This window comes from Lygodium microphyllum, chromosome 5 (assembly GCF_053477565.2).
Source record: "Lygodium microphyllum isolate KBCC chromosome 5, Lygodium_microphyllum_v1.1.10, whole genome shotgun sequence".
NCBI lineage: Eukaryota > Viridiplantae > Streptophyta > Polypodiopsida > Schizaeales > Lygodiaceae > Lygodium > Lygodium microphyllum.
In genome coordinates this window covers 41,929,467-41,955,274 of record NC_141139.1, presented here as the reverse complement: position 1 = coordinate 41,955,274, position 25,808 = coordinate 41,929,467, and the positions used below count along the sequence as shown (strand labels likewise).

The 25,808-nt window shown below is 41.9% G+C and overlaps 1 protein-coding gene across 1 annotated transcript; it reads left to right on the top strand.

Moving 5' to 3' along the window:
* Positions 1-2,930: 2,930 nt before the first annotated feature.
* LOC148035734 (uncharacterized) lies at positions 2,931-19,584 on the top strand. Its single transcript, XM_087678836.1, has 6 exons — positions 2,931-3,154; positions 3,232-3,706; positions 3,833-4,106; positions 18,554-18,769; positions 18,871-19,118; positions 19,564-19,584. The coding sequence occupies exons 1-6, from the start codon at positions 2,931-2,933 to the stop codon at positions 19,582-19,584; spliced, it is 1,458 nt and encodes a 485-aa protein (XP_087534962.1).
* Positions 19,585-25,808: the final 6,224 nt, after the last annotated feature.

Genomic DNA, 25,808 nt, shown 5'->3' with positions numbered 1-25,808 from the left:
TCCTATCTGCGTTGACGCAGACAATGCTGAGTGTTTGACAATTCCCAATCCAAAAAAAATCAAATAATGTCACACTTATTTCTTTAGGATGATTTGCGTACGATTTAAAAATGGTTTAATTTTTCATGCCTTGGACTCGCGCGGTTTACACCCACTCTATATGGAGGGGGGGTGTAGGGGGGGCATCAGCCCCCCCTACTAGTGTCACCGGGGGGTTCCAAGGGGGGACCGACGACAGCCATGAGGCCCCCCTTGGCGGGGGTTCGGGGGCAGCGCCCCCGAAGCCAAAAATTGTAGGTAACTTGGCTATAGAAGAGGTTTAAGGGGCGGTTTAGGGAGGAGCAGTGGTTTAAGGATGAGGGGCTGAGAGGGGAGTGGTTTAGGGAGCAGGGATTGAGAGAGGAGTGGTTTAAGGAGGAGGGGCTAAGAGGGGGGCGGCTGTGCATTACCCGCCCCATTTCATAAGGTACCTCGCCCCCCCACCACATCGTCTGCGTTGACGCAGACAGCGGGCGGGTACTGAGGGTTCCCCCTCCTCGCCTTTTCCCTCTCCTCCTCCTCTCTCCAAAGGGGGCTGCGCCCAACCCCCGAGAGTTGTCTGCGTTGACGCAGACAGCCCCGGGTGTCCCAAAGGTCTCTTCCTCTCCCATTTTTTCAGTTTACCGTCTCCTTCTCTACCTCCCCTTTCCTTCTGTCCCCTCCCATTGTTTTCCTCTCATTGTCTACCTGCTCTTCCATTTCTTTCAGCCATGGAGGAAAAATGAAACTTGAAATATAGATTTTCAGTCATAAGGATGGAGTGTGGAGCTTACCTGGTGAGTTTGATGGAGAATGTTGATCTTGTTTGAGCTTATTGCAAGGGCTGCTCTCCTTCTTGCTTCTTCTTTATGCCTTCCAACTTGCAATGGGAGAGAAGAAGAGGGAAACAAAAGAGAAAAGGAAGAAGAAGAAAAAGAAGAAGAAGAAGAAGAAAAAGAAGAAGAAGAAGAAGAAGAAGAAGAAGGACAAATAAGAAGATATGTTTAAACCGTTACACACAACTTAAAATGGCAAGTGGTACATGCATATTGAACATCCATCATGAGAGAATGTTTCTCTCGAATACCGAAAAATTATTTACTAAAAAATGTAAATGTTGACGGCGCCTGACATCTGACAAAATAAAACATGCTTATAAAAATATGTGCTACAACACGACATGATTTTCGAAAAGACATGATTTATTTTCGAAAAGACATGTTTTTTAAAAAAAATTATTTAACTAAATCTTGTGATTTTTCAATATGTAGACTTTTTTTAATGATTTGGTTCATTAATGGACTGATTCGCAACTTCAACCGTCACTAAGAACTTGCCCATGGAGTAAGAGCTCATTTAATCCATATTTGGTGGGGGTAATGGACTATTATTTCTACGTTCAAAGAAATTGATAAACAATAGGCATGCTATTAGATATAATATTTCGCCTTCATAGCTCCATTGTTTGTTGAGTTTCAAACCGGCTTTTGTGAGAGACGATGGCAGAAGTTACTCTTCAATGGTCAATCGGCTCCGAATCACTGGAACGTGTTGTGCCCCTGAGGGATGGAAAGATTCTTGTAAGCTCTTATTTTCTTCAATCACTTCTACCCCCTGACCGGAAGCTGGTAGATTTGTATGCTATTTTCCAACTTGATGCTTACAGTGAAGAGATCGCGGTTCATGGCCAACCGGATATCAATGGTGCGGAGCAATTTTTGCTTGATTCTTCTCTTTCATCTCAGTATAAAATAGTACATTGTGATACCACTTTCACCATGGACCAAGATGAAGGACTACACACTGTAGAAAATAGCAAACAAGCTCATTCACTTTCAGGACCTGTTGTAGATATTACATCCGATTCCTTCGCAGAGACGTCATCTCAAACTTCTTCACCACTTATAACAAATGCTTTTTGTGCACCCGTCTCAACTCCAACTATTGACTTAGAGTCGGATGATGGACTTGATAGTCCTCATTCATTTCCACAAATAAAGAAAGAGATTTTACCTTGGATTGCTAATAGCCCTAGAGGAAAGAAGTTGAAGGCTTTATTACAGATGAGTGAAGGCCCTTTTTTTGTTAGTGAGATTCCAAGAGAGTACAATGGTTCTATTGCTTTCGTTCTTCTACCGACATATGGCACATCTTCAAACATGGATGGGATGCAGCAACAATATGATGGTCATGTCTGGACAAGACCCCATCCAACTAATATCTTCCCTGATGCTACTTCGAGAATTAGCCATTGCCTTGGAGACTTACAATGTCATCGAGTCAATTGTCCTTACTATGAGAGCAACAATCAACATAATAAAATGTATTTTCATGGTTACCTCAATAGCACAGTGAGCAAGGGGCTACTTGCAAGTGAAGAAAAACATTCAATCATGTGTCACTATTGTAGTAAAGTTGTCACTTGTTATACAACTTGTGATTGCAAAGTTTATTACATTTTGCCAAAGGACACAAGCATGGAGAGATTGATGCTTCATGTAGGCACTCACACACACAATGTGCAACCAGGGACTTCAATGGATGCAATTAAAAAAATTAGATCTCTAGTTCACTCAGTTTTGCAAGTGAATCGACACTGTGGTGCTAGGAAGATTCAAATGATTGTAGCAAAACAAATTATCACTGAATCTTTGACAACTAATGGTTTAATGGTGGAGGGAGAACAAGAGCTTACAAACTTTTTGGAGGAGTTGATGCCATTGGTTCAAAATCAGAGGTTAGTTTCGATTATTCAAGTCTGCAAACTATGGTTTGTAGCATTGTTATTAGTTTAACAAACTTTCATTTGTTGAGGTTGCAGGTTCAATAGTATCGTGACATGCCAGAAAAAAAAAGAAACATGTGTTGTTGGAGATGGCTTTGATAACATTTTGGAGTTGAAAAAAAGATGCATGTTTCCTTTTTTTCATGGCAGTAGATTTCCAGGGCAAGGAGGGGTGGGTGAAAAAAGTTACATTTTCAAGATGTCTACTAAAGGACCCGGCTCTGGAGTGGAATTGGTTAATCGAATGCGACGCTTAGGAAATGGAGACCTTTGCAAGTCTTGGGTTCACTTTGACTTTACACATAGAATAGATGACTGGGCAACAATGTCTTGTTCTGTGTATGATCCATGGTTTGTTCGGGAACCTTACTTGCTATCAATTTTCGTTGACATATTCTAGTTGCTAATCACTGTATTTCTTATTGCAGCTTGAAGGGGATCATGGTGATTGCTATTTGTGATACAAAGGAAGAGGATACAGAAACACAAATTCTTTTTTGGAGATGCCTTAATAATGTGATGCTCGAGTGTGGACACCCTCCTGCAGACTTTGTAGGCTTTATGGCGGATGAAGCCGGTGCAAATTGGATGGTGATCCGCACTGTTTTCAATGCGGGACCTGACAATTTTTTGGAAGGAAGAGAGCGATCGTGTTTGTTTCATTGGGAACAAAGCTTACAGAAGCACACAATGAAATACGTGCCTTCAAACCTTCGAAAGCATCACTTGAATTTATGTGAGAGGTGGCGCCTTTCAAAATCCATTGAAGAGGGCAAGAGGAATGCCATAGCTATACAAAATTGGTGGCAGCAAGTAGGACTACCTCGAGATAGTACCGTACCATTGAAGAGATGGATCAAATGGTGGGAGAATAGGATAGACCATTGGGGTATTACTACACATGTAAATGTTTTTTTTATTTCTATTTGTTACATACACATGTACTAATATCATTGGGGTGGGAATACCTAAGTATGAGAACAAAATAGACATGTAAGAGGAATTGCTGAGTTTTTTATTGGGTTGCAGGCTTCCTTGAGTCCTTGGGAGAGGGCTTGTATTCCCAACACAAATCTTTCTGAGAGCGTGCATGCAAGTTGGTTGGCAGGGGAGGATGGAAAGAAGAAAATTGGTTTGTATGATGCATGTGTCACTGACTTGATCAACTCATATATTCAATGTTCAAGGCAACTGGCCTTCACAACTGGAAGATACTCTGGAAGTGGTCCCAACATGGATGCTCTTATTAATTTCATTTCTGGAAACAAAGAAACAGTTCAAAGGAAAAGAAGAACTCCAGATGGTTGTAGCTCTCATAAACCTGGCTATGTAATGGAGTCAAGGGATAGAAAACAAAAAGGACGACCACACAAGATAAATTTTCAAAATAGAAATGACCAACCTACAGAAGTAGGCTTGGACCATGAGGTGCATGCAGTGCCGATTGAAATGGATCTCCCAACTAATATTGTCTCAGAGGAGGAAATGCATAGAAGTTTGTGGGCGATCCGGAGAATGCCTGTTCATTGCAAACGAAAATGTTTTGGTATTATAAATAGAAAGAAGTGTTGCAACGTGATAGAAAGTAGATCACCTGGGTTACTATGCCCTTCATTTTGGTCAGAGAGGGAATTTCAAGGTAAGCCTATTGCACAATGGTTCTGGTTTTGCAGTCATGATGTGGAGCATACATGGGGTGTTGATAAACAAGTTAAGCATGTGCCCTTGCGACCAAGGATTTGGTCTATTGACAAGGGCACCAATGCTTTTGCAGAGGAGATTTCAATTCTTATAAAAGGAGGTTTTGTATTCAAGCATGATGGCATTCCACCTACCCCCAAAAATACTACGACCCATGGGACAGAACCACTTACCTCTTCAAGTGGCAAGCGAAGAAAAAAATGGAGACATGGTATTTCTAAGGATGCAGAAAGAAAAATCGCATTGGCTGAGGCATTGGATGTAGTTTTCATGGAAGAGAAAGTAGTGGTGGCAAATGAGAAAGTCATATTTTATGTTATGTCAGAGCATTTGATGAGGTGCATGTCAATCCCGAGCCCTTCTGCACATGTCCTGACTTTCAAAAGAGAGAATTGGAAAGTAAACCCTTCCTGGCCTGCAAGCACAGGTATTATGTCTACATTCGTGTGCTTGGGATGGACAAAAATCAACATATGATGATTCATCAACCTTCCCTTAAGCAAACTGATTTAAATTTTATGCTTGCCCTTCCGCGAACACATAAAATGCAAATCAAAGACTTGAGAGTTTTATGTTGGCTATTGTTCAATGAGATGGGGACCGTGCAGTACTGAATGAAAGATTTAAAGGGCATATGAAGAAGTGGAGGTGGACGTTCATTTTGGATACATGATGTGAAGGGACCACATATTTGGTATTTTTCTTTTTGAGCATAATGAAAACTCTAGTAAAAGTAGACATTATTAATCATGGACTAGTTATCCATTTGTGGACATGATTGGACGAGGATCTAAAAGTGGAATTATTGATCATGCTTTTTTGATTCATTGAGGGGGCCATCTATTTATAGGTTAGGGATCTCTTTATAAACTATGCTTATTTAGTATGCAAAGTAATTTCATTTTTCCTGATTTGATGCTCCAACTTCATTTTTGTTGAGCCAATTTTTTTTCAAGGTAATCTAGATCTTGCTCCTCTTCTCCTATTATGAAAAGTATGCAAGTTTATTGTTTGCCTTTTGCTATGATGAATACATCCATAAAGCTTGGTATTCACTAAGGGGGGTACCTATTTGTAGGTGATGGATCTCATTATAAATCATGCTTATTTTGTGTGCAAAGAAATTTCATTTTTCTTAATTTTAATGCTCCAAGTTCATTTTTGCTAGTTGTGACAATTTTTTTCTCAAGGTAATCTCGATTTTGTTTCATAAAGCTTGTTGATCACTTCATTTTAATTCCCCTCAAAGGATTGTCTATTTATATGTGAAATATCTCTTTATAAATCATTCTTTTTTTGTGTGCAAAGCATTTTCATTTTTCCTGATATTGATGTTCCAAGTTCGTTTTTGTTGATTGTGATACTTTTTTCTTAAGGTAATCTTGATCTTTGTCCTTTACTCCTATTATGGAAAGCATGGTTACATAGAATCTAATCATGTACCATCTACTCTAGTCACATTTGTAATATATATTATGGTTGCTTCTCCTTCCCATGTTACACCTTCTCAATTGTTTGCTTCCCCTTATCACGTTATCAAGGTGTTTTTTAATCTAAACCATGTTCTAATTACTAATTTTCATTTGTTAATTGGGTATTTTTTATCTAAACCATGTTTCATCTAACCTTTGATTGGCAAGTCTGCTATTGATATAAACCATGGCCAAGTTTGATGTTGAACCAAACCATGATATGGTTGCTTCCCATCCTTATGCAACAACTCTACTCTTTGCTTCTCTTTTGCATATCGCTCTTCCTTCCACTTTCCATAGTCAATTCTACTAATTTTTATTTTTAGCACAAGGTTTTCTTTAAATTCTATATGAGTCAAATCATGTCTAAACCTACACAGGAGGAGCTAGACATGAGAAAGACCATCAGAACCACAAATGGTAAACTAGATTCGTTGTCAAAAGCTACAAACTATGATGAGAAGTGGTCAATAAATGATGCAACATTTGCCATTGGAAAGGTTGAACAAATACTTGGCCAAATTTTTCAACAAGAGGATGAAAATGATATATCCCTTGTAGATATGTTAGAGTTAAAGCTCCCTACAACCATTGCATATATGAGAAGCTTTGGAGTGATTAGTAAAAAAGATGAGGAAGATATTGACATTTGTTGCTATCAAGTCCACATATCGATACTATATAATAGTTATATATAAGTGGCTTTCATAATTTTCCTAAATATTTGCAAGAGAAATAATTATATTTTCCTATATTGAGTTCTTTTTGTGTTTTGTTTAGATTGACTCATAATTTTAGAGATTAGTCTGATTGATAAGGGTACTTTTTGAGATGTGTGGTAGAAACCCAATTTTGTTCATTTTTCTCTCTTCGGTATATTTTGAGAGTTTGAAAAAAATGGTCCCTTGAATAGCTTGTTTAATACAAATTTTCAATATGGGTAACAAGATTATCCCTCATAAAGCTACAAATTTTGTGAAAAAACTCCAAGTTTTGGCAAATACATTGAAAAACTCCAAGTTTTGGAAAATTTTGTGAAAAAACTTCAAATTGGGGGCTTGCTTTTTTAAATCCCCCTTTTCCTTGGTGTCTCTTTTGGAGCTCCATGTTTTGGTGCGCAGTCGGGGAAAACTGCCATCAATAGGCACAAACATAGGCTAAAAATGGAAGAAGTGGCACTATTGAAGAGAAAGAAAAGCAATGGAGAGTAAAGTTCCTGTCACTATTGAAGAATTAGAAACTCTCCTTGCCAAGGTCACATTCTACAAAAGATTCATCCCCTAATGGAGAAAGTACAAGGCCATTCTGATGCGGTTCCTCTGTGATGGTCTGTGTCCACTACCTTCTAAAGCTGCCAAAACTTGCATCACAGCAAGTTCCTCCCACAAGACTGAAGAGTAGAACATAGACAATGAGTATCAATGGAGGATTTTTCCTTTATTGAAGAATTTCCAAACATCATCAAGTGGGAGATCGTGAAGAAGCTTCAAGAGTCGTAGTAAGTGGAGGTTCACGAAAACAAGAAAGAAAGAAGTTGAAATTTGTTCGTAGATGCTCAACAGTAGGACACATGGGATGTTTGGTGCACTAACAATGTCCAATTAGAAACCCACTGGAAGTTGGTAGACAGAGTGTTATTCACAACATACACTATTGAAAGCATCAGAAGTTGGCATTATTATGATGATGGCACAATAACGATTCTCAGAAGAATGAGTTTTGATACCTTTAGAGTAGAATATCTCCCCCTCTGTAGTGGTTTGAAGGTAAAATTTAGAGATGTAGAGAAGTAGAAGAGACGTTGGCCCAAGATTCCTCCAAAGACTCAAGCCCCCTCTAATTCTATTCTATTGAGTACCGACTAACTGGTTTGGAGCCAACCCCCTAATGAATGATGCAATCAAGAGGCAAGCACTAGAACAAGTCTAGAGGTACGTGAGAAGAGAGAAGGAAAAAATCAAGGCCGAGAGAATGAGCTTGCAGTAGAAGCCTCCTTTGATGCCTTAAAAGCACTCTTTATAGAAGTCCCCATGGCAACTCAAGGTCCTCTTCCTAGTCAAATTTGTCGTGGAAATATTAATGATAGGCCAATAAATGTAGTCCCATTGCCAATTTTTAAGGGGGAGTACAATGAAGATCCTCATCTTCATGTAGTAGAGTTTATGGTAGCATGTGTGGCTAACAATGCCAGAACCCCTAAGCATTGGTTAACAATATTCCTTGCCACTTTCAAGGGCGCAGTGTTTTAGTGGTATGAGAGATAAGCATCAGAAACATTTGGCACATGGGACGATCTGAAGTTGACATTCCTCACTAAATTCAGGCATGAAGGTTTTGAAGAGCAGATGTGAGAGGAGTTCATGAACCTAAGTTAGTCCTTTGGAGAAAGAGTAGAAGCTTATGTCTCACAAATGGAATCCATCCTGAAGAGATGGAACAATCATCATTTGGATGAATGCATCCAAAAAGGAGTATTCTTTAGAGGCCTACAATTGGAAGCTCACAAGTTTGTGGAATTAAGAAGACTAGCCAATCTGTAGGCTATAGTGTTGAGATGACAAGCTCAACACATGCGGACATTGATGATGGACCGCCTGGTTAGATGGGTCCACATGTCTACACTTAGCACATCAGTGGTCATTATGACTCTCACATGGCCACTGACTCATTACTTATTATATTGAGGTTGTTACACCTATTTACAGCTGGCATAGTTATAGCGCCAGTTGACTAGTGTAGTCGGTTATGCATTGTTTGACTTAGTAGGCCACTTTCCTTTTATGTTGTATCTTATCTATACTTTGTGTACATTGTAAAGAGTGTGGAAGAAGAAGAAGAAATCAGCAAGAAAACGTTTTGGCCTCCATCTCTCTTCTTGTCTCTTGAGTGAGCTTCTCCTTGTGCATTCTGTGTGTGTTCGGCGCAGCATCTTGATGGACCTAAAAACGGGCCGGCACTGGCTCATGCACTAGCCAGACCTCGTCACTATGCGCAAGACAACCCCTCGGCCTCGCGGCCAGGAGCGTCTATCAAAATCTCTGCCTTCCTAAACATTGCGTTTGTAATACGTTGTAGTCCAACTGATCCTAACCCAATATTGCTCCTCAGAGGGAGTCTCTTTCACATAGCCAAAAGGCTCGAATCACATACACATGGGGTTCCTCCTACGGCTGAATGCCGTCAACCCTCTGCGACTCTCCTACACCTTGGGGATTGGCCCCTCGATGCGTCGCTCAACATTTAGACATTTCGCACAAACGTCGCTCAAGGTACCAAATGAGCGTATCCAGGAATGTACCATTGTCCTTACTTGACTTCCCCTATAACCCTCGACTAGCCTATAGCATAGGAACCTCACGCTCTCAACGGTGGGTCAAGGGCCTACTGAAAACAATTGCTATGCATATCCAGGAGCTAACTCTGATACTTTTAATTTCCTCTAAATGATCATGCAAAGAGGTGGATGCCTAGTGCTCAAACATTTTAAAAACCAGCAGCGTGCAAGTGCAAAACATCTCTTTCATGCTTTTCTTTCTAGCCGCTTTGTGCTTCGCTGCAACACCTAGCACCGAAGTGATCTTCGTGCTACTAGGTTTTAATTTTTATCATTATTATTCCGTCCTAGATGCGATGCATATAAAATCAGCAAATTATTCCTCATGCTCAGCGGCATTTAGACATATTTCAACTTCTCTACCCTTCCCCGTTGATAGTGCATCATTGCATTCATTTCTTTTAGGGTTTCCTTGTCATTTTATGTGGAGAAAGGAAGGAAACACGCACTAAAACATATAAACAAGGCTGAACTGAAGCATAACTTCATGCCCCAGCCTTGCTATACATCAACAAACATAAATCCTATTTTTCTATATTTTTCGTAGCCCCAAATGTATTTTTCCCCTATTTTTCATGGTGTTTTTATCATTTTTTCCCATTTTCTTTATTTTCTTGTATTTTTTAAATTGCTGAAAATGAAAACCAGTTTGTGGGCTGTGGCCCTTAGTTCATTTGCAACAAAATTGAAAGATTAGTTGATGTGTATCGACGGTTTTCCCCATTTATATGCCCAAAACCCTTGTTTTTCCCCATTTTTCATGCATTTTCGGGTTTCTTGACATTATTTCGGGCCATGAAATGCATGTTTTTCATAATTTCTGGTTATAAATAGTAAGAACTCAGAAGAATCAGCAGCATAATCAAATCTTAGTCCATATGAACGGCATTCCATCAATCAAAAGCATAAAACACTAAATTTTCTTTGTAATTTTTTGGTTTACCGCTTAAACGCGTGTTTCGGGTTTTGTGTCCATGGCTGTAGACTTGGAAAACAGCAACACTTCATGTCCAGCAACATCACAAATCACCATTCTCGGCCCGTGGAGCAATCCGGTCCATGCCGGACAAGCCTCCATCATTCTTTCTTCATTGCTCCTTCCCACACATGAACTGCCTCTTAGAAGAGAGAGAGGGAGGAGAGAGAAAGACTGAAATCAGAATTCTTCATAGAGACCACCATTTCTCGGGCGAGAGGCGGCGATAGAGTCCACAGACAGAGGGGAATGAAGCCCCATAATCCATTGGGGGGGTTGTTTGCAGCAGCCATGATGCCTCTCATCCATTCATGGCGCATTTTTCGGGCGCCATCTTCTTCCACCTTTTTTCATGCCTCTTCATTCTCTCTCCACGTTTTTTGCTTCATAAGGTGCATAAAATTTTTGGGGGGGGTTCAAACTCAAAAGGCATGCTCAAATTTGGCCTCCCAAGTGTCCACCTTTTCATTTCTTGACCGTTTCCTTGGCCATTTCCCTGTCCGGACTCCGAATTGAGCTCTGAAAAATCCTGGGCGTCCGGCTTAGCATCCCACATTGGCCAGTAGCTTGTGTCAACCCGCATGACTGTCTGAAAAATTATGAAAAATCACCAAGTGTCGCTCGGGCGCCTTTAAAGCACTTTGGCGCTTAAAATCGTCCTAGATCGAGCCGCCGCCTTTGACAGTGAATATTTTTCCCTTGATATTCATAATTTTTAGCTATTTTTAAGCACTTGCCGTCTCCTAAATTCCGCTCTCACATCTTGAGCAACCCCCTCCACCACGTGATTCTTGACATGGTATCAGAGCCGCGCCATTGAGAGAGGCTGATTTCGAAGGTTGAAGCAAAGGAGAAGAAGCAAGGTTCGAGCAAGCAAGCTACGGGTAAGAATCTCTCCCATTCTTCCACTCCTTCTCTTGGATAGTGCCTGTGGAGGCACCGGAAGCAGGGCAGAGCAAAAATCTCAGATTGCAGTGAGATTTGGTGTGCACGATGAGCGCTGTATATTCTGCAGATAAGCCCTTTAAGGCAGAGATTTTGGGCATTTGAGGCCGTTTCAGGGCCCGTTTTAGAGCCGCAAGGTTGCGGACAGCAGTTTCGGGGTACACTGTGACTTCGACTGTATTGACCGAACGTGGGTGCGCAGGTTATAGATTTCAGATCTGTAAGTTCAAAGGTGTTTACCAGTGAGTAAACACAAGGTTTATCTGCAAAAAGGTTGCAGATTGCATGTATTGTTGAGCAGACAGTTAAAAAGGCTGTCTGGTGTATTGCTGTGCACTACAGGTCCAGGGTTGCAGAAGATTTACTTGCTGTTGGTATTAATTTTGTGATAATGGCAGAGAACAGTGGAAGCCCTATCATTGAGAAGCTCGACAAGAACAACTACCCTTCATGGAAGTTCCGTGTCACGAACTTCCTTATTGGAAAAGGCCTCTACGAGTTTGTTTCAGGTGAAGAAAAGGAACCGGAGATGAGTGATCCTCCAACTGCAGAAGAGACAAAGGCACGGAAGGAATGGAATGCAAAGGATAAAAAGGTCATGTATTGGTTGTCTGCAGTAATTGACAATAATATGCTGGGACACATTAGAAATACAGAGAATTCATATGCAGCTTGGACCATACTTGAAAGTATGTTTTCTGTAAATACAAAGGCACGAAAGATTCAACTCAAGCAAGAGTTGAATACATTGAAGAAAGGGAAGATGTCTATCAATGAGTATGCATTGAAGGTAAGAAGTATTGCAGATGCATTGGCAGCGATTGATGCAATGTCCGATGATGATGATTTGGTGTCGTCTACCTTGGGTGGACTTAACAATGAAAAGGCTTGGAAGTCTTTTGTAACTTCTGTATATGTCAGAAAGCCATTTCCAGATTTCGATGAGTTGGTCTCCCTTATGATCACTGAAGAGATCAACATGCAGAGTGAGACACCTAAAAGAAGTGGTGAACAGGTCCAAGCTTTCTACTCCAGTTTAGGAAGGGGACGTGGCAGGTTCTCTTCAAGAGGCCGTGGTACAGGACGTGGTAGTGACAACCAGCAAAACAGATTGAATCAGCAATTTGGCGATATGCAGGTTTCAGGAGGTCGTGGTAACTTTAGAGGCAGGGGGAGCTTTAGAGGAAGAGGTGGATGACAGAACAGAGGTTCTAACAACTCTGGTATTGTGTGCCACTACTGTGGCAAAACAGGTCATATTGCAGCCCAATGTTATGCTAAGAGAGATGATATCCGCAGTGGTAAGTTGCAGCAAGGAAACTATGCATCGTCTTCACGACAGAATGAAGATAAAAATGAACGTTTGTTCGTTATGCAGCATATGCTGAATGCTGTTACAGGAAAGGGAACACATGAAGATGTTTGGTATGTTGATTCAGGTGCATCCAATCATATGACCAGCCATACAGAATGGTTTGGGGAGATGCAAGATTTGCAGAATGCAGGCTATGTGCAGACGAGTGATGACTCATGCCACCCAATTTCACACATTGGAAAAGTTCCCTTGTCCTTGCATGATGGTAAGACAAAGAGTCTTTCAGATGTATTGCATGTGCCATCTATTACAAAGAACTTGGTGTCAGTCGGTCAAATGGTAGAGCAAGGGCTGCAAGTCAGATTTAATGCAAAGGGCTGCTTTGTAGAAGACTTCAATGACAAGTGCAGGTTGGTAGCAAAGGGAAGTAGAGTTGGACGTATGTTCACTCTAGATGCTGGAATTCCTACTATGAATACTGCTATGTATGCCAAAGGAAAAGGTGTTGTTGCAGACATTGAAATTTGGCACAAACGCATTGGACATGCAAATGTACAAAGGCTGAAATTAATGCAGTCCAAAGGGTTGGTTACAGGTTTGCCTACTTTTAAAGTTGCAGAATTTCAGAAGGTATGTGAAGCATGTCAGTTTGGTAAGCAGGCAAGACAACCCTTTTCACATGACAGAGATGTAAGCAAAAATATCCTTGATGTTGTGCATACAGACATTTGGGGGCCTACACAAAATGTATCTCTTGGAGGCAGTTTATACTTTGTCACATTCATTGATGATTGTTCTAGAAAGCTGTGGGTATATTTTATGAAGGAAAAGAGTGAAGCTTTTGAGCACTTTAGAACTTTCAAGGTTGCAGTTGAAAGAGAAACATGCTTGAAAGTAAAGTGCCTGAGGTCAGATGGAGGGGGAGAGTACCTCTCAAATGAGTTCAGTGATTTTCTGAGGTCTCATGGGATAAAGAGACAGTTCACATGCAGGTATACCCCACAGCAAAATGGGGTTGCAGAAAGGAAAAACAGGCATATTGCAGAAGTTGCACGCGCCTTGATGGCTGAAAAGAATATGCCTAAGCATTTTTGGTCTGAGGATGTTCATACTGCTGTTTATATTATGAACAGAACTCCCACAGCTGCAGTTCATGGTATGACCCCCGAAGAATGTTTTACAGGTAAGAAGCCTGATGTTTCACACTTGAAAGTATTTGGCTGCATTGTGTATGTTCATGTGCCAGATGAGTTGCGGAAGAAACTGGATCTAAAGGCTGAAAAGTGTGTCTTTATTGGATACTCTTTAGAGTAGAAAGGGTATCGCTGTTACAACCCTGTCACATGTAAGTTCAGAGTGAGCAGGGATGTCATCTTTGATGAAATGAGCAGTTGGTATGCATCTACTGGTGATGCATTGGATGATGATGATGATCATGACACTCATGTGCAGGCTGAAAAGCAAGAATCACGAACTCTTAGTGGACCAGAGACATCATCTGGTAGTCCTTGGTCTGGGAGACTAAGGAGTATCTCTACATCTTCGGGTGCATCTAGTAGCACTACAGGTAAAGACAAAGGAAAGAATAAAGTGTCAGAAGGCATTGATGCAGTTTTTGATGGAGACTCCAGTGGCTCAGAGAGCTTGGATGATGAGCTTGGCATTCCTTCAGTGAGGACTCCAGGTGTGCAGAGAGCACGTGTTAATGCAAAGACTCCATTGAGTGATCCAGTGGTACGCAGGTCTAGCAGGGTGAGATACCCTGTTAAAAGATTTGGTTTTGAGGGTTATGCAGCTCACCATTATGCTTATATGGTGAAACTAGTTGAGGATGTTGAGCCCACATGTTTTGAGGAGGCTGTTGGTCATGCTCATTGGGATGCAGCAATGGATGAGGAGATGGCTGCATTAGAGGCCAATAAGACTTGGGATCTAGTATCATTGCCAAAGGGAAAGAAAGCTATTGGATGTAAGTGGGTTTATAAGATTAAGCACAATGCAGATGGTTCTATTAGCAGGTACAAAGCTAGGCTGGTTGCAAAAGGCTATGCCCAAACATATGGCATAGATTATGATGAAACCTTCAGTCCAGTTGCTAGGATGGCAATTGTCAGATGTGTGATTGCTTTGGCAGCAGCCAAAGGTTGGAGGTTGCAGCAAATGGATGTAAAGAATGCCTTCTTGCATGGTGATTTGCAGGAAGAAGTGTATATGGATCAGCCAGCAGGTTATGAAGATTTAGAGCATCCCACGTATGTGTGCAGGTTGAAGAAGGCACTCTATGGGCTCAAGCAAGCACCAAGAGCATGGTCTGACAAGATCAGAGAGTATCTTGTCAATATTGGCTTTTATGTTTCTGATGCTGATCACTCACTTTATGTGAGAAAGGGAGATGCAGGTTTGGTCATCATAGTCATCTATGTGGATGACTTGATTATTACAGGTGATAGTGATAGTGGGATTGCTGAAGTCAAGGGATATTTGAAGATGAAGTTTGAGATGAAGGATTTAGGTGAGCTAAGGTACTTCCTTGGCATTGAGGTGATCAGATGTGATGATGGTATATGGCTGTTCCAAAGACAGTATGGCTTGGATATGTTGTCCAAGTATGGTATGACTGCATGCAAACCACTTTCAGTCCCATTGGAGCAGAATGTAAAGCTGAGTGCTGATGTTGGGGATGAGATAGAAGACCCTACTATGTTCAGGAGGATAGTGGGGAGTTTGATCTACATGACCATTACAAGGCCAGACTTGAGCTATGCTGTTGGTCTTGTGAGTCAGTTTATGCAAGTACCTAGAAAGCCACATTTGGATGCAGTCAGATGCATATTGAGATATGTGAAGTCCACATTACATTATGGACTTTTCTATGAGGCAGGTACAGATGTACAGGTGTTTGGATACACAGATGCAGATTGGGCTGGTAGTATGTCTGATAGAAGATCTACCAGCGGATACATGTTCTCTCTTGGTAGTGCAGCAGTTGCATGGAGCAGCAAAAAGCAATCTACAGTTGCTTTGTCGAGTACAGAGGCTGAGTATAGAGGTGCTGCTGTTGCAGCATGTGAGGTAGTATGGCTGCAAAAGCTATTGGCTGATTTGGATGTCCAGGTGGAAGGTCCAGTTGTCATTTATTGTGACAACATGAGCAGTATACAGTTGGCTAGGAACCCTGTGTTCCATGCCAGGACAAAATATATTGAGGTACACTACCACTTTGTGAGAGAGAAGGTACTAGCAGGTGAGATTGACTTGGTGTATGTCAGCACACAGGATCAGATAGCTGACATCTTTACGAAGGCCTTGGGTACAGAGAAGCTTCAAAAGTTTCGAAGCTTACTTGGAGTTGCAGAGATGCAGTTGAGCTTGAGGGGGAGTGTTGAGATGACAAGCTCAACACATGCGGACATTGATGATGGAACGCCTGGTTAGATGGGTCCACATGTCTACACTTAGCACGTCGGTGGTCATTATGACTCTCACATGGCCACTGACTCATTACTTATTATATTGAGGTTGTTACACCTATTTACAGCTGGCATAGTTATAGCGCCAGTCGACTAGTGTAGTCGGTTATGCATTGTTTGACTTAGTAGGCCACTTTCCTTTTATGTTGTATCTTATCTATACTTTGTGTACATTGTAAAGAGTGTGGAATAAGAAGAAGAAATCAGCAAGAAAACGTTTTGGCCTCCATCTCTCTTCTTGTCTCTTGAGTGAGCTTCTCCTTGTGCATTCTGTGTGTGTTCGGCGCAGCATCTTGAGCAACCCCCTCCACCACGTGATTCTTGACATGTAGTGGAAGGTGCTAGACTGTATGATGAAGTAGAGGCAAGATTGCAAATGGCTCCATGAAAAGGAGTTCTATCTCCTACAATGTCAAGAATGGCGTATCCGCCAAATACAGTCCTAGGAACAGTTCACTATCCCTACCAACAGATGCCTACAATGCCTCAGTATAGTGCACCAACTCCACAATGGCAATAGACAGTGCCCCCCATGATGGCTCCACAACTATCCTGATGGTCTCAGATAGTCCCTCAAATGGTAAATTGGCCTCAGTAGTGGAATACTACCAACTGGAATCAACAACAGCCAATAATCTAGATAAGAGCCTTGAATCAGAACCAGAATAGAGGACCCTCTGCATCAACCCAACCAGTCTATGTAGTGATAACAAAGATGCCTCAAAACTCTACTACCAACGTGGTAGTACCAATGTGGTAGGAGGCAAAAGCTTGAAGGAATACTTATCTAACTTAGTTGCAAATATCAAGAAGGAACTCATGGATGTGTTGACAGAGTAGCTGTAGACTCTGAAGGTAAATACTGCTAGTGTGTCTAATCCCATAGGAGTGGCGCGAGATGCCCTCTGATCCAATACATGGTGTGAAAAATGCCATAAACTGGGACATTTAGACAATGAATGTACCTGCAAACCTACTATCCCAGGAGCTTTCTATTCATACTGCTTGAGGAAGAACCATACGGAAGATATCTGCTCTCTAAAAGAGATGCATGATAGACGGAAGAGAGATGAAGATGCAAGGTTCAATCTAATGGAGTCAAAGATGCCAACCCAAGATATCGAGCCAAAGCCTAGGGAGTTTGGATCTAATTTTGGACCAAGGAGGTTCCCGTCCTAGATCTACAAAGGAAGACAATTTGGCGATGGCCAGAGATCAGAAGTTGAATGCTATAGATGTGGAGAAAAGGGGCACATTTTGCCAAATTGTCCAAATCCTAGAAAGTCAATGGACTATAAACCTCTCTGTAGTAGCAGATTTAAAGGAGAAGGCCACATTGCAAAGGACTGTCCAAGTCTAGCCCCTATCAAGGCCAATGCCACTGATAGCCAGCAGAAGGCACATGAGCTTGCCTCTAATTTGGTAGAGTTTGAAGCTGCCGCTATTATGTGTGCTAAGAAGAAGGAACCACTTATCCAAAAAGAGAACAATCCTCCTACCAAGACTGTGAAGTTCAACTTGCCAACAAAAGGGCAGACTAGTATAGAACAAAACCCTGTAGTACAGAGAGCACTACAGTGCCACAGAAGGTACTAGAGACAGTTCTAGAAATAGAACCAGAGTTCCAAGAGATAGACGATACATAAATACCTCTAGAATTAGAAGGTGCCAATGCTGCCATTGCTGGAAGAAAAAGAAAATATGAAAATGGATGTAGCCCCATTTCCTATCAGGTTGGAGAAGCTTGTGGATCCCATCAAAGAATCTGACTTGGTAAAAGACCTAGACACTTTTAAACCAAATTTAATGTTCTCACAGCTGTTGATGCTGTCTCCCAGCTACCGAAAGAAGTTCAAATGCATATTGACTTGAAGACATGGATTAAGGATTGCTCCTTCAATAGCAACCAAGACCAATAAGGCTCCAGAGCCTGTAAAGGAAGTGGATGTAGCCAACGCCTTCCTGGATCTCGATACTCCAGAGACTAGCGTGTGGATTGAAGGTTGCTTCATTATAGATGCACTGATTGATGGAAGCTTATCAGTAAACATCATGACAGATGTCATAATGAAGGATCTAGGATTGTAAGAAATGCAACCTACACAGTGGCTTATCAGACTGGCAGACCATAGTAGAATCAAGACTTTAGGCATTCTCCCATATGTGAAGACAACCTTGGTAGGAAGAGACTATTGGTTGATGTATCTGGTGGTGAAACCAAATTCTTATGGGACCTCATACCCTCTGTTGCTGAGGAGACCATGGGTTTTTGAAGTGAGAGCAAGGACGGATTGGTTCAAAGGAACCCCAACCCTAGGCAGAGGACCCAACAAAGTGGTGATGGATCTACCTCTATCGAAGTCTTATTCGACTCCTCTAATGAAGTAATAGATGGTACATCAAGAGATGAAGAGGTTGTCAATCAGATCTTTTCCAAGAAAACAGAGGCACAATCCCTAAAAGTGGGCACTGTAAGCCAACTCCCTGAAGATGCAAAGTCCTTGTCAATGGGTGAATACTTCTTGTGCCTGAACCAGGAATGACTTCCAACATTACCTCTGATAGCAAGATAGAGTCATGGATGTACTGCTCTCCTTGCTACATGGCTGAAGCAAAGTCAGAGACAGAGGCAGAAGATGAAACAGAGAACCTATTATTTTCTTATAGAGCTCCTGCAGAGACAGAGACAGAGACAGAGTCCAAAGAGGACAAAGATGATATTGAGGACAAAGGTGCAAAGTCCTTGTCAATGGGTGAATACTTCTTGTGCCTGAACCAGGAATGACTTCCAACATTACCTCTGATAGCAAGATAGAGTCATGGATATACTGCTCTCCTTGCTACATGGTTGAAGCAAAGTCAGAGACAGAGGCAGAAGATGAAACAGAGAACCTATTATTTTCTTATAGAGCTCCTGCAGAGACAGAGACAGAGACAGAGTCCAAAGAGGACAAAGATGATATTGAGGAAGACGGTTATGAAAGAAAAATTAAAGGATCTATCCCACCTAAAGAGGATACATATGAGAAGGACATCCTAGAAGCACTAGAAGAAGAAGATCTCATGATGTGGGACAAAATGGCGATGGTACCATTTGCTCTGGTAAATGGATTCTCTCATATGATAAATCTTTATAAGAAATGGATTAAAAAGAATAAGCTATCTTTCAGTAGTGGCTCTTGCCACCCTCATCCACCCTTGCCAAGAAGAGATGATGATGATGCACCGTGCCAATGAGCACTGGTCCCACAGCCCCAACAGAATTCAGAAAGTTCCTGCTATGTGATGTTCCTGGACATGTCATCAAAAGATGAATCCTCAAGCCAAGAGGTACCCAATTTCAAAATCAAACCCAAATTGACTCTGATACCATTCTCGAATCCCAAAGGGCAACCCAAGTCTCCACCAACCGAAGAAGTTAATCATAGTGGGACATTAGATGAGGAAACCACTTCCTTAAAGGAATTAGATCTGTATCCAGAAGCAGACCGTGGGATCTTCATTCGTAAAGTAGAAGGTGAAAGACATTTGACTTTGGTGGATGTAGATGGCTCTGAATGCCACCTAAAGGTGGATACCAGCTTGCCAGAAGAGGAACTATTGATTTTGCATAATTTATCGAAAGAGAACTTGGATGTGTTTGCATGGTCTTATAAAGATCTAAAGGGGATTGATCCACAATATGTTAGCATCACATTGATCTAGAGCTTGATGCCAAGCCTATACGGCAACGACAGAGGCGAATGAGCCCAAACTACTCTACCTTGGTAAAAGCAAAGCCACTGAAGCTTTTGGGAGCCGAGTTCATATATTTAGTGGCCAATAGTGAATGGGTCTCACCCATCGTGGTCGTACCCAAGAAGAATGGCAAATTGTGAATATGTGTGGATTTTCACAAGTTGAATTCGAAGACAAAGAAGGATCACTTTCCTATCCCTTTCACTGACCAATTGTTAGACACAGTGGTAGGCCATGAGCTTTACTCCCTCCTAGATGGATTCAAAATTTATAATGAGGTACAGATAGCAGAAGAAGATTAGTCCAAGACAACCTTCACAATAAAACGGGGGACCTATGCCTATAGAGTGATGTTGTTTGGGCTCTACAATGACCATGCTACCTTCTAGTGAGTCATGATGGCCGCATTTCAAAATCATTTGCACGACTTCATTGAAGTGTACTTGATCACAATATTAGTGAGTTTGGGAATCTCCCAATTCTCATTTTTTGAATACTAAAAAGGTGGCACTTGGATAACATGCCCATAAGTTTCTCAAAACCATATGATATGACCTATAATTTGAAAGCCCTTGAAAAATGGAATCTATTGAGATATAGAGTACTCGATTTGGAGTTATAGTGTTCAAGTTATGACAAATACAAAGATTTGACCAAGTGTCCCAAACATATGGGAAATTCCCATATTCCCCAATATGGTGTTCTTGGATGATTTCTGTGTTTATAGTTTGATCCTTAAACATTGGGGCATTTGGAGCAATACTTTGATCAATGTCGAGAGTATGGGATCTCCTCAACCCTGACAAATGCATATTTGAGTCTCTTCTGGAGTCCTATTGGGCCACATTGTCTCTGCACAAGGCATATCAATAGACCCTGCAAAGATTGAGAAGATCACATTCTTAACAATGCCAACCAACCTCAAACAGTTGAGTGGATTTCTAGGCCATGTGGGCTACTACAAAAGGTTCATAGCCCATTTTGCAACAAAGGATGCCCCCCTGCATAAGCTTCTAAGGAAGGATGCAGAGTTCATTTGGATAGAGGATTGTGATCAAGCCTTCAGCACTTTGAAACAGTGCCTAGTTGAGGCACCTATCCTGCAACCTCCTGATTGGACGAAGGAGTTCCATGTGCACACTGATGCATCAATTGAAGGCTTAGGCGCAATCTTATGCCAAAAAGGTTCCTCGAAGTTGGATCAGCCCATCTACTATGCAAGCCAAAAAGTCACTGATAGAGAGTGTAACTATACAGTGACAGAGGTGGAATGCTTGGCAATTGTGTTTTCCCTAGAGAAGTTTTGACACTATTTGATGTCAACTCACTTCAAATTTTATGTGGATCATGAGGCCCTATCCCTCCTGATGAACAAAGTAGATGTGAAGGGAAGAATGCTGAGATGACTCCTTTTATTCCAAGAGTTTGACTTCGAGGTAATCCCCAAACTTGGTCGCTCCCATATTCTGGCTAATCATCTGTCGCATATATGCAGAATGCAGACGAGGAGTAGAATGATCCGGACCTCCCTAATGCTTCCTTGTTCTTGGTAGAAACTATTACTCCTTGGTATGAAAACATCGCCACCAACCTATTGGCAACCCAACAATATCCTCTTGCCATTTCTAGTCTCGGGAAAGGAAGAAGCTTCTGTTAGAATCAGCCCCCTACACCTTGTTAGGTGGCGCACTGTACAAGAAATGAAAAAATGAAGTGCTCATAAGATGTGTTGCAGGAGATGAGATTGGGATTATTCTTAAAGTTTGCCATGATGAGCCATGTGGAGGCCACTTTGCAGGAGAAGCAATAGCTAGAAAGGCTCTGTTAGCAGGATACTGGTGGCTGACCCTCCATAAGGATGCCTATGACTACTGTAAGCGATGTGACGCCTGCCAACGTATAGGGAAACCCACCAAGACTAGTGCCATGCCACTGCAACCTATCCTTCCCTTGAAGCCATTTGAGAAGTGGGGCATCGACTTCGTAGGTCCAATCGATCCCCCCACTAGACAGAAGCAGAACATATACATCCTAGTATGTACAGATTATGCCACCAAGTGGTGTGAACCTAAAGCTTTGAAGCGGGACGATGGTAATAGCATGGCCTTGTTCATGTATGAGAATATCATCACCCGTTTTGGCAGTCCCCTAGATCTTGTCATTGACAGAGGTACCCACTTCCTGAACAAAATCATGGAGGAATTGACAAAACTGTATAAGATTTGCCATCGCAAGTCCACCCCCTATTACCCCAGAGCCAATGGCCAAGTTGAAGTCACCAATCGCATTCTCTGCTCGATCCTGACAAGGACAATTTCCGTACATCGTTGTGATTGGGATTATCGACTTATAGAGGCCCTTTAGGCGTACAGAATCTCCCATAAAGTAGCTACAGGGGATAGACCCCCTTTCAGCTGGTGTATGGTACAGAAGCCATCTTTCTTGTTGAACTGGAGTTGCCTTCCTTGCGAGTGGCCATCAATGAATGCTTGGGAGATGCCGAGTCCCTGCAATGCCATCTGTTGCACTTGGAGTGTCTTGATGAGATCTTCAGGATGACCCCGACAGTGCATCGAAGCCACATAAGCTTATAGAAAGGTCTATCATGACAGCTTCATCACAAGCAGAAGGAGTTCAAGGAAGGTGACTTAGTTCTTGCTTATGATTCCTGATTTGGCAAGTTTCTAGGAAGGCTTCAACAACAATGGATGGGTCCTTATAAGGTACTTTCCATTAATTCGAATGGCTCAGTTCAAGTCCAGATACTTGATGCCTCTGATGACCCCTTCTTGAGCAATGGCTATTGCATGAAAAAGTACTTTCCTTCTTGGGGATCTTGATAATCACAATTGAACCCACCCTTTCCCTTTTGGGAGTCACACTGTCCTTCTTGTACTACTGATAGACATTATGCTTTTCTTTATGAGGTGGCATCCTTCTGCTAGCCCCTCCTAGACATCTCCCATCGCTACTCTGTTCTCCTCTCGTTTGATCCAACAAAGGTGGCAAGGATGGCTCTGATACATGGCATTCTTGTCATTCACCACTTAAAAGACATTTAAGAAAAATAAAAAATAAAATAAAAATATATCGGTCATGGGAGAAAAGGAATTCAGTCCTGTCATGCCGACCTATTCTTCGAGAAAAGGTAGAAACACCCTTGGGAGTAGGAAAGAAGAGGAAAAAAAGAGAGAAGAAAAAAAAAGAAAAAAAAAGTTGTGGGAGAATAGGAAGCAATTCCCTGTCATAGCAGACCTCATCCCAAGAAAAGGTGGAAACACCCTTGGGTGGGAAGCTGGCTATGGAAAAGGTGGTAACACCCCATAGTTCAGGATAGCTGACTCACTAGCAGAACTTCTTCAAATACAATTTCAAGCCACCTCCCTTGGTGTGCTATCTCTACAACTTCATCAACTCGCGTTTGACCCCTTCAACATACGATCTCTTTTCCAACCCAATCAAAGTACCAGACGTGTTGGTTGTCTCCTTGGATACGCCTCATCTTCAACACCCTGATGACAATAATAGACGAAGCGATCTTCATCGACAATCCCTTGAGTGATGCGAGCTTTCATCCTAACCGGATGGGGATGTGAGTATGGTCTACCCTCTGTATCTCTTAGTGAGTGTGAGACAGTGGGTGGGGTGAGTGACCATTCCTTGTCCTTTACATTTAATAGAGAGGTGCGATGTGTGAATGGAGTGTTGCACACATGGGTTGGGCCTCTCAATGCACAAAGCACAATCTGTTCCTGTGCACTGCACTATGAGGCTCCCTAACCTTCCTTCTCACATTGTATGCCGGCATAGGGCGAGAGGCATAGTTGCACCATCAATTGCATACAAGGCATACAACCTCTGCACAAGTGACAATGAGGATAACATCAATGGGTTTTAGGAATGGGCTGCTCTCCTGTATCTATCAACAAAGTGAGACAGGGGGGTTGAATGTGACTGGTGTTCCTTAATCAATTATCGAGAGTTGATATTGAGGGGGACATTACGACACTTGGCGAAAAGTACATTCTCGTTTCCCTATGCACACATGGGATTGGTCTCTACTGTCACCACATGACACGTCATTCTCTTCTGTACATTGCACAACAAGGCTCCCTGGCCTCCCTGCTTGCATCTATGCCAGATGGGGTTGGACGCACTAATGCACCATCAACTGTGCACCCTGGCATACTCCCTCTACACCATTCTCCTTGTCGATTCCTAACGCGGGTGTGAGATTTGGGTTTTCATCATGATTCCCTCAAGTGATGTCAGTACTAGGGCGAGTGACTGTTCTTTCATTCCATTTGAGTGATCGTGAGTTGAGTGCAATATTCTTCGCAATCATCGATGGTTTTCCATGATTCCCTCCACAAAGCTGCCTCCTTAGGTATTGCTACTGCATGGTCCCTACCCTGCTAGACGTATACGTATTGCAAGGACACCTTGGTCTCTCCTGCATCCAATTGCGACACAATATGCGACATCACCAGTCAACCTCGATTCTCTCCAACATAGGCCAAGTTTTTCTAACTCTACACCTTTTGTTTATTAGTGATGGTTAGATCTTAAGTGTGGGGATGCCAATAGTTGGTCTGATGTGTGGTGCTTGGTCCCTGATGTTCGGTTTACCTTTTGCGTTAGGTTTTAAGTGTGGGGACGTATCCCTGTGCGTTTATGATGTATACCCCCTGCATATGCCTCAATTTCATCATGCATCTATGCCATGACCTGCTTTTACCCTGATGGGTCCCTTCCCCACCCACCCTTTCACTTTCCCCCAACTCCTGGGGGCCATTCCTTCTCTATTTCTCTTTATTCCTTGTTTTGAATTTTTTTCATGTGAACGCATCCTACGTTCATCGAAACCCAGATCTACTCCTCTAGTCTTGCTTATCCCTTTGAACTGACCATTTTTTATTTTTACCAACCCTTGTTCCACTCGACGATTTGAGTTATTAAATTTTAAACCATTTTTTGTCAATTGGATGTGTTTTCATGTGAATGCATCCTTTTTGCTTTAGAACAACAATCTGACATGTTAGCCATGCCCTACCCCTTTCCCTTGACATTTTTTATTTTTACCTCCTGTCATTTCGATGCACAGTTCATTGGTTATTAATTTTTGCGGGTTTTCGGGACATTTTCGTGCGTATTTTTTACATTTTTCCATGTGAACATGCCCTATTTTCACCAAAATTCCAGTTCAATTTGAAATCTGTGTCTCGCCAACCTTCCCCCATATTTCTCCTTTTTTCTCCACCCTATTTCACTTGCTGGATTTTTAGTTCTTAATTTTTCAATGTGTTTTTGGGTGTATTTTTTGTGTTTTTTGCATGTGACCCCCTCCTCATTCCCCCGTAAATGAGTTTTGATGTGACAACCCTATGAATCCCATTCCCTTGGACATTTTTCATTCTTCCTGCCCTTCATTTTGGTACTCGATTATTCTCATATTAATTTTCGAGTCCTTTTTGGGGTTTTTCCCATGTGAATGCATCCTATCTAGATTAGAACCATGCTTTGACATGATAGGTTTGTTGGGCATGTTATTTTTCCCTTTTTTATTATTTCTTCCTTGCGTTTCAATGAGTGGATTTTTCGATATTACTTCCCGTATGTATTTTTGGGCTTGTTTTTCACATTTCTTCCATGTGAACACCCTACTTTTGCCTCGGACACCTTATTACACTTTTCCATCATCTTTCCCTCGTCACCTGGCCAATTTTTTCTTTTTATAGAATTTCGTTCTGATGCACGATTTGCATGTTATTAGTTTTTCTTTGTCTCATCGTGTTGCCACGTGCCTTGCCTCGTGCGTGAATGTGTGTGTTTTCGCTATTATGCACCTTGCGACACCCCTCTTATGTCTGGACTCCCTTGCCACCGTCCTGGCCTTGTTTAATCCCGCCGATCAAAATTTTTTACCCCTACGCCGCACACGTGCGCGGGACGGGGGAACGCCACCCTTTTCATGGTTTTTTACATTACTTTTCTTCATTAAAAAAAAGAAGTAAACAAAACCAACCTTTAAACAATTAAAACACAAACCACCCC

What these genes read in the sequence shown, in the direction of transcription:
- LOC148035734 (XM_087678836.1), top strand. Translation starts at nt 2,931, where the DNA reads ATGTTTCCTTTTTTTCATGGCAGTAGATTTCCAGGGCAAGGAGGGGTG. An exon ending in TGCAAAGTCCTTGTCAATGG is followed by an intron (nt 18,770 to 18,870) that starts GTGAATACTTCT and finishes ACATGGTTGAAG; the next exon opens with CAAAGTCAGAGACAGAGGCA. An exon ending in CGATGGTACCATTTGCTCTG is followed by an intron (nt 19,119 to 19,563) that starts GTAAATGGATTC and finishes TGGTGGATGTAG; the next exon opens with ATGGCTCTGAATGCCACCTA.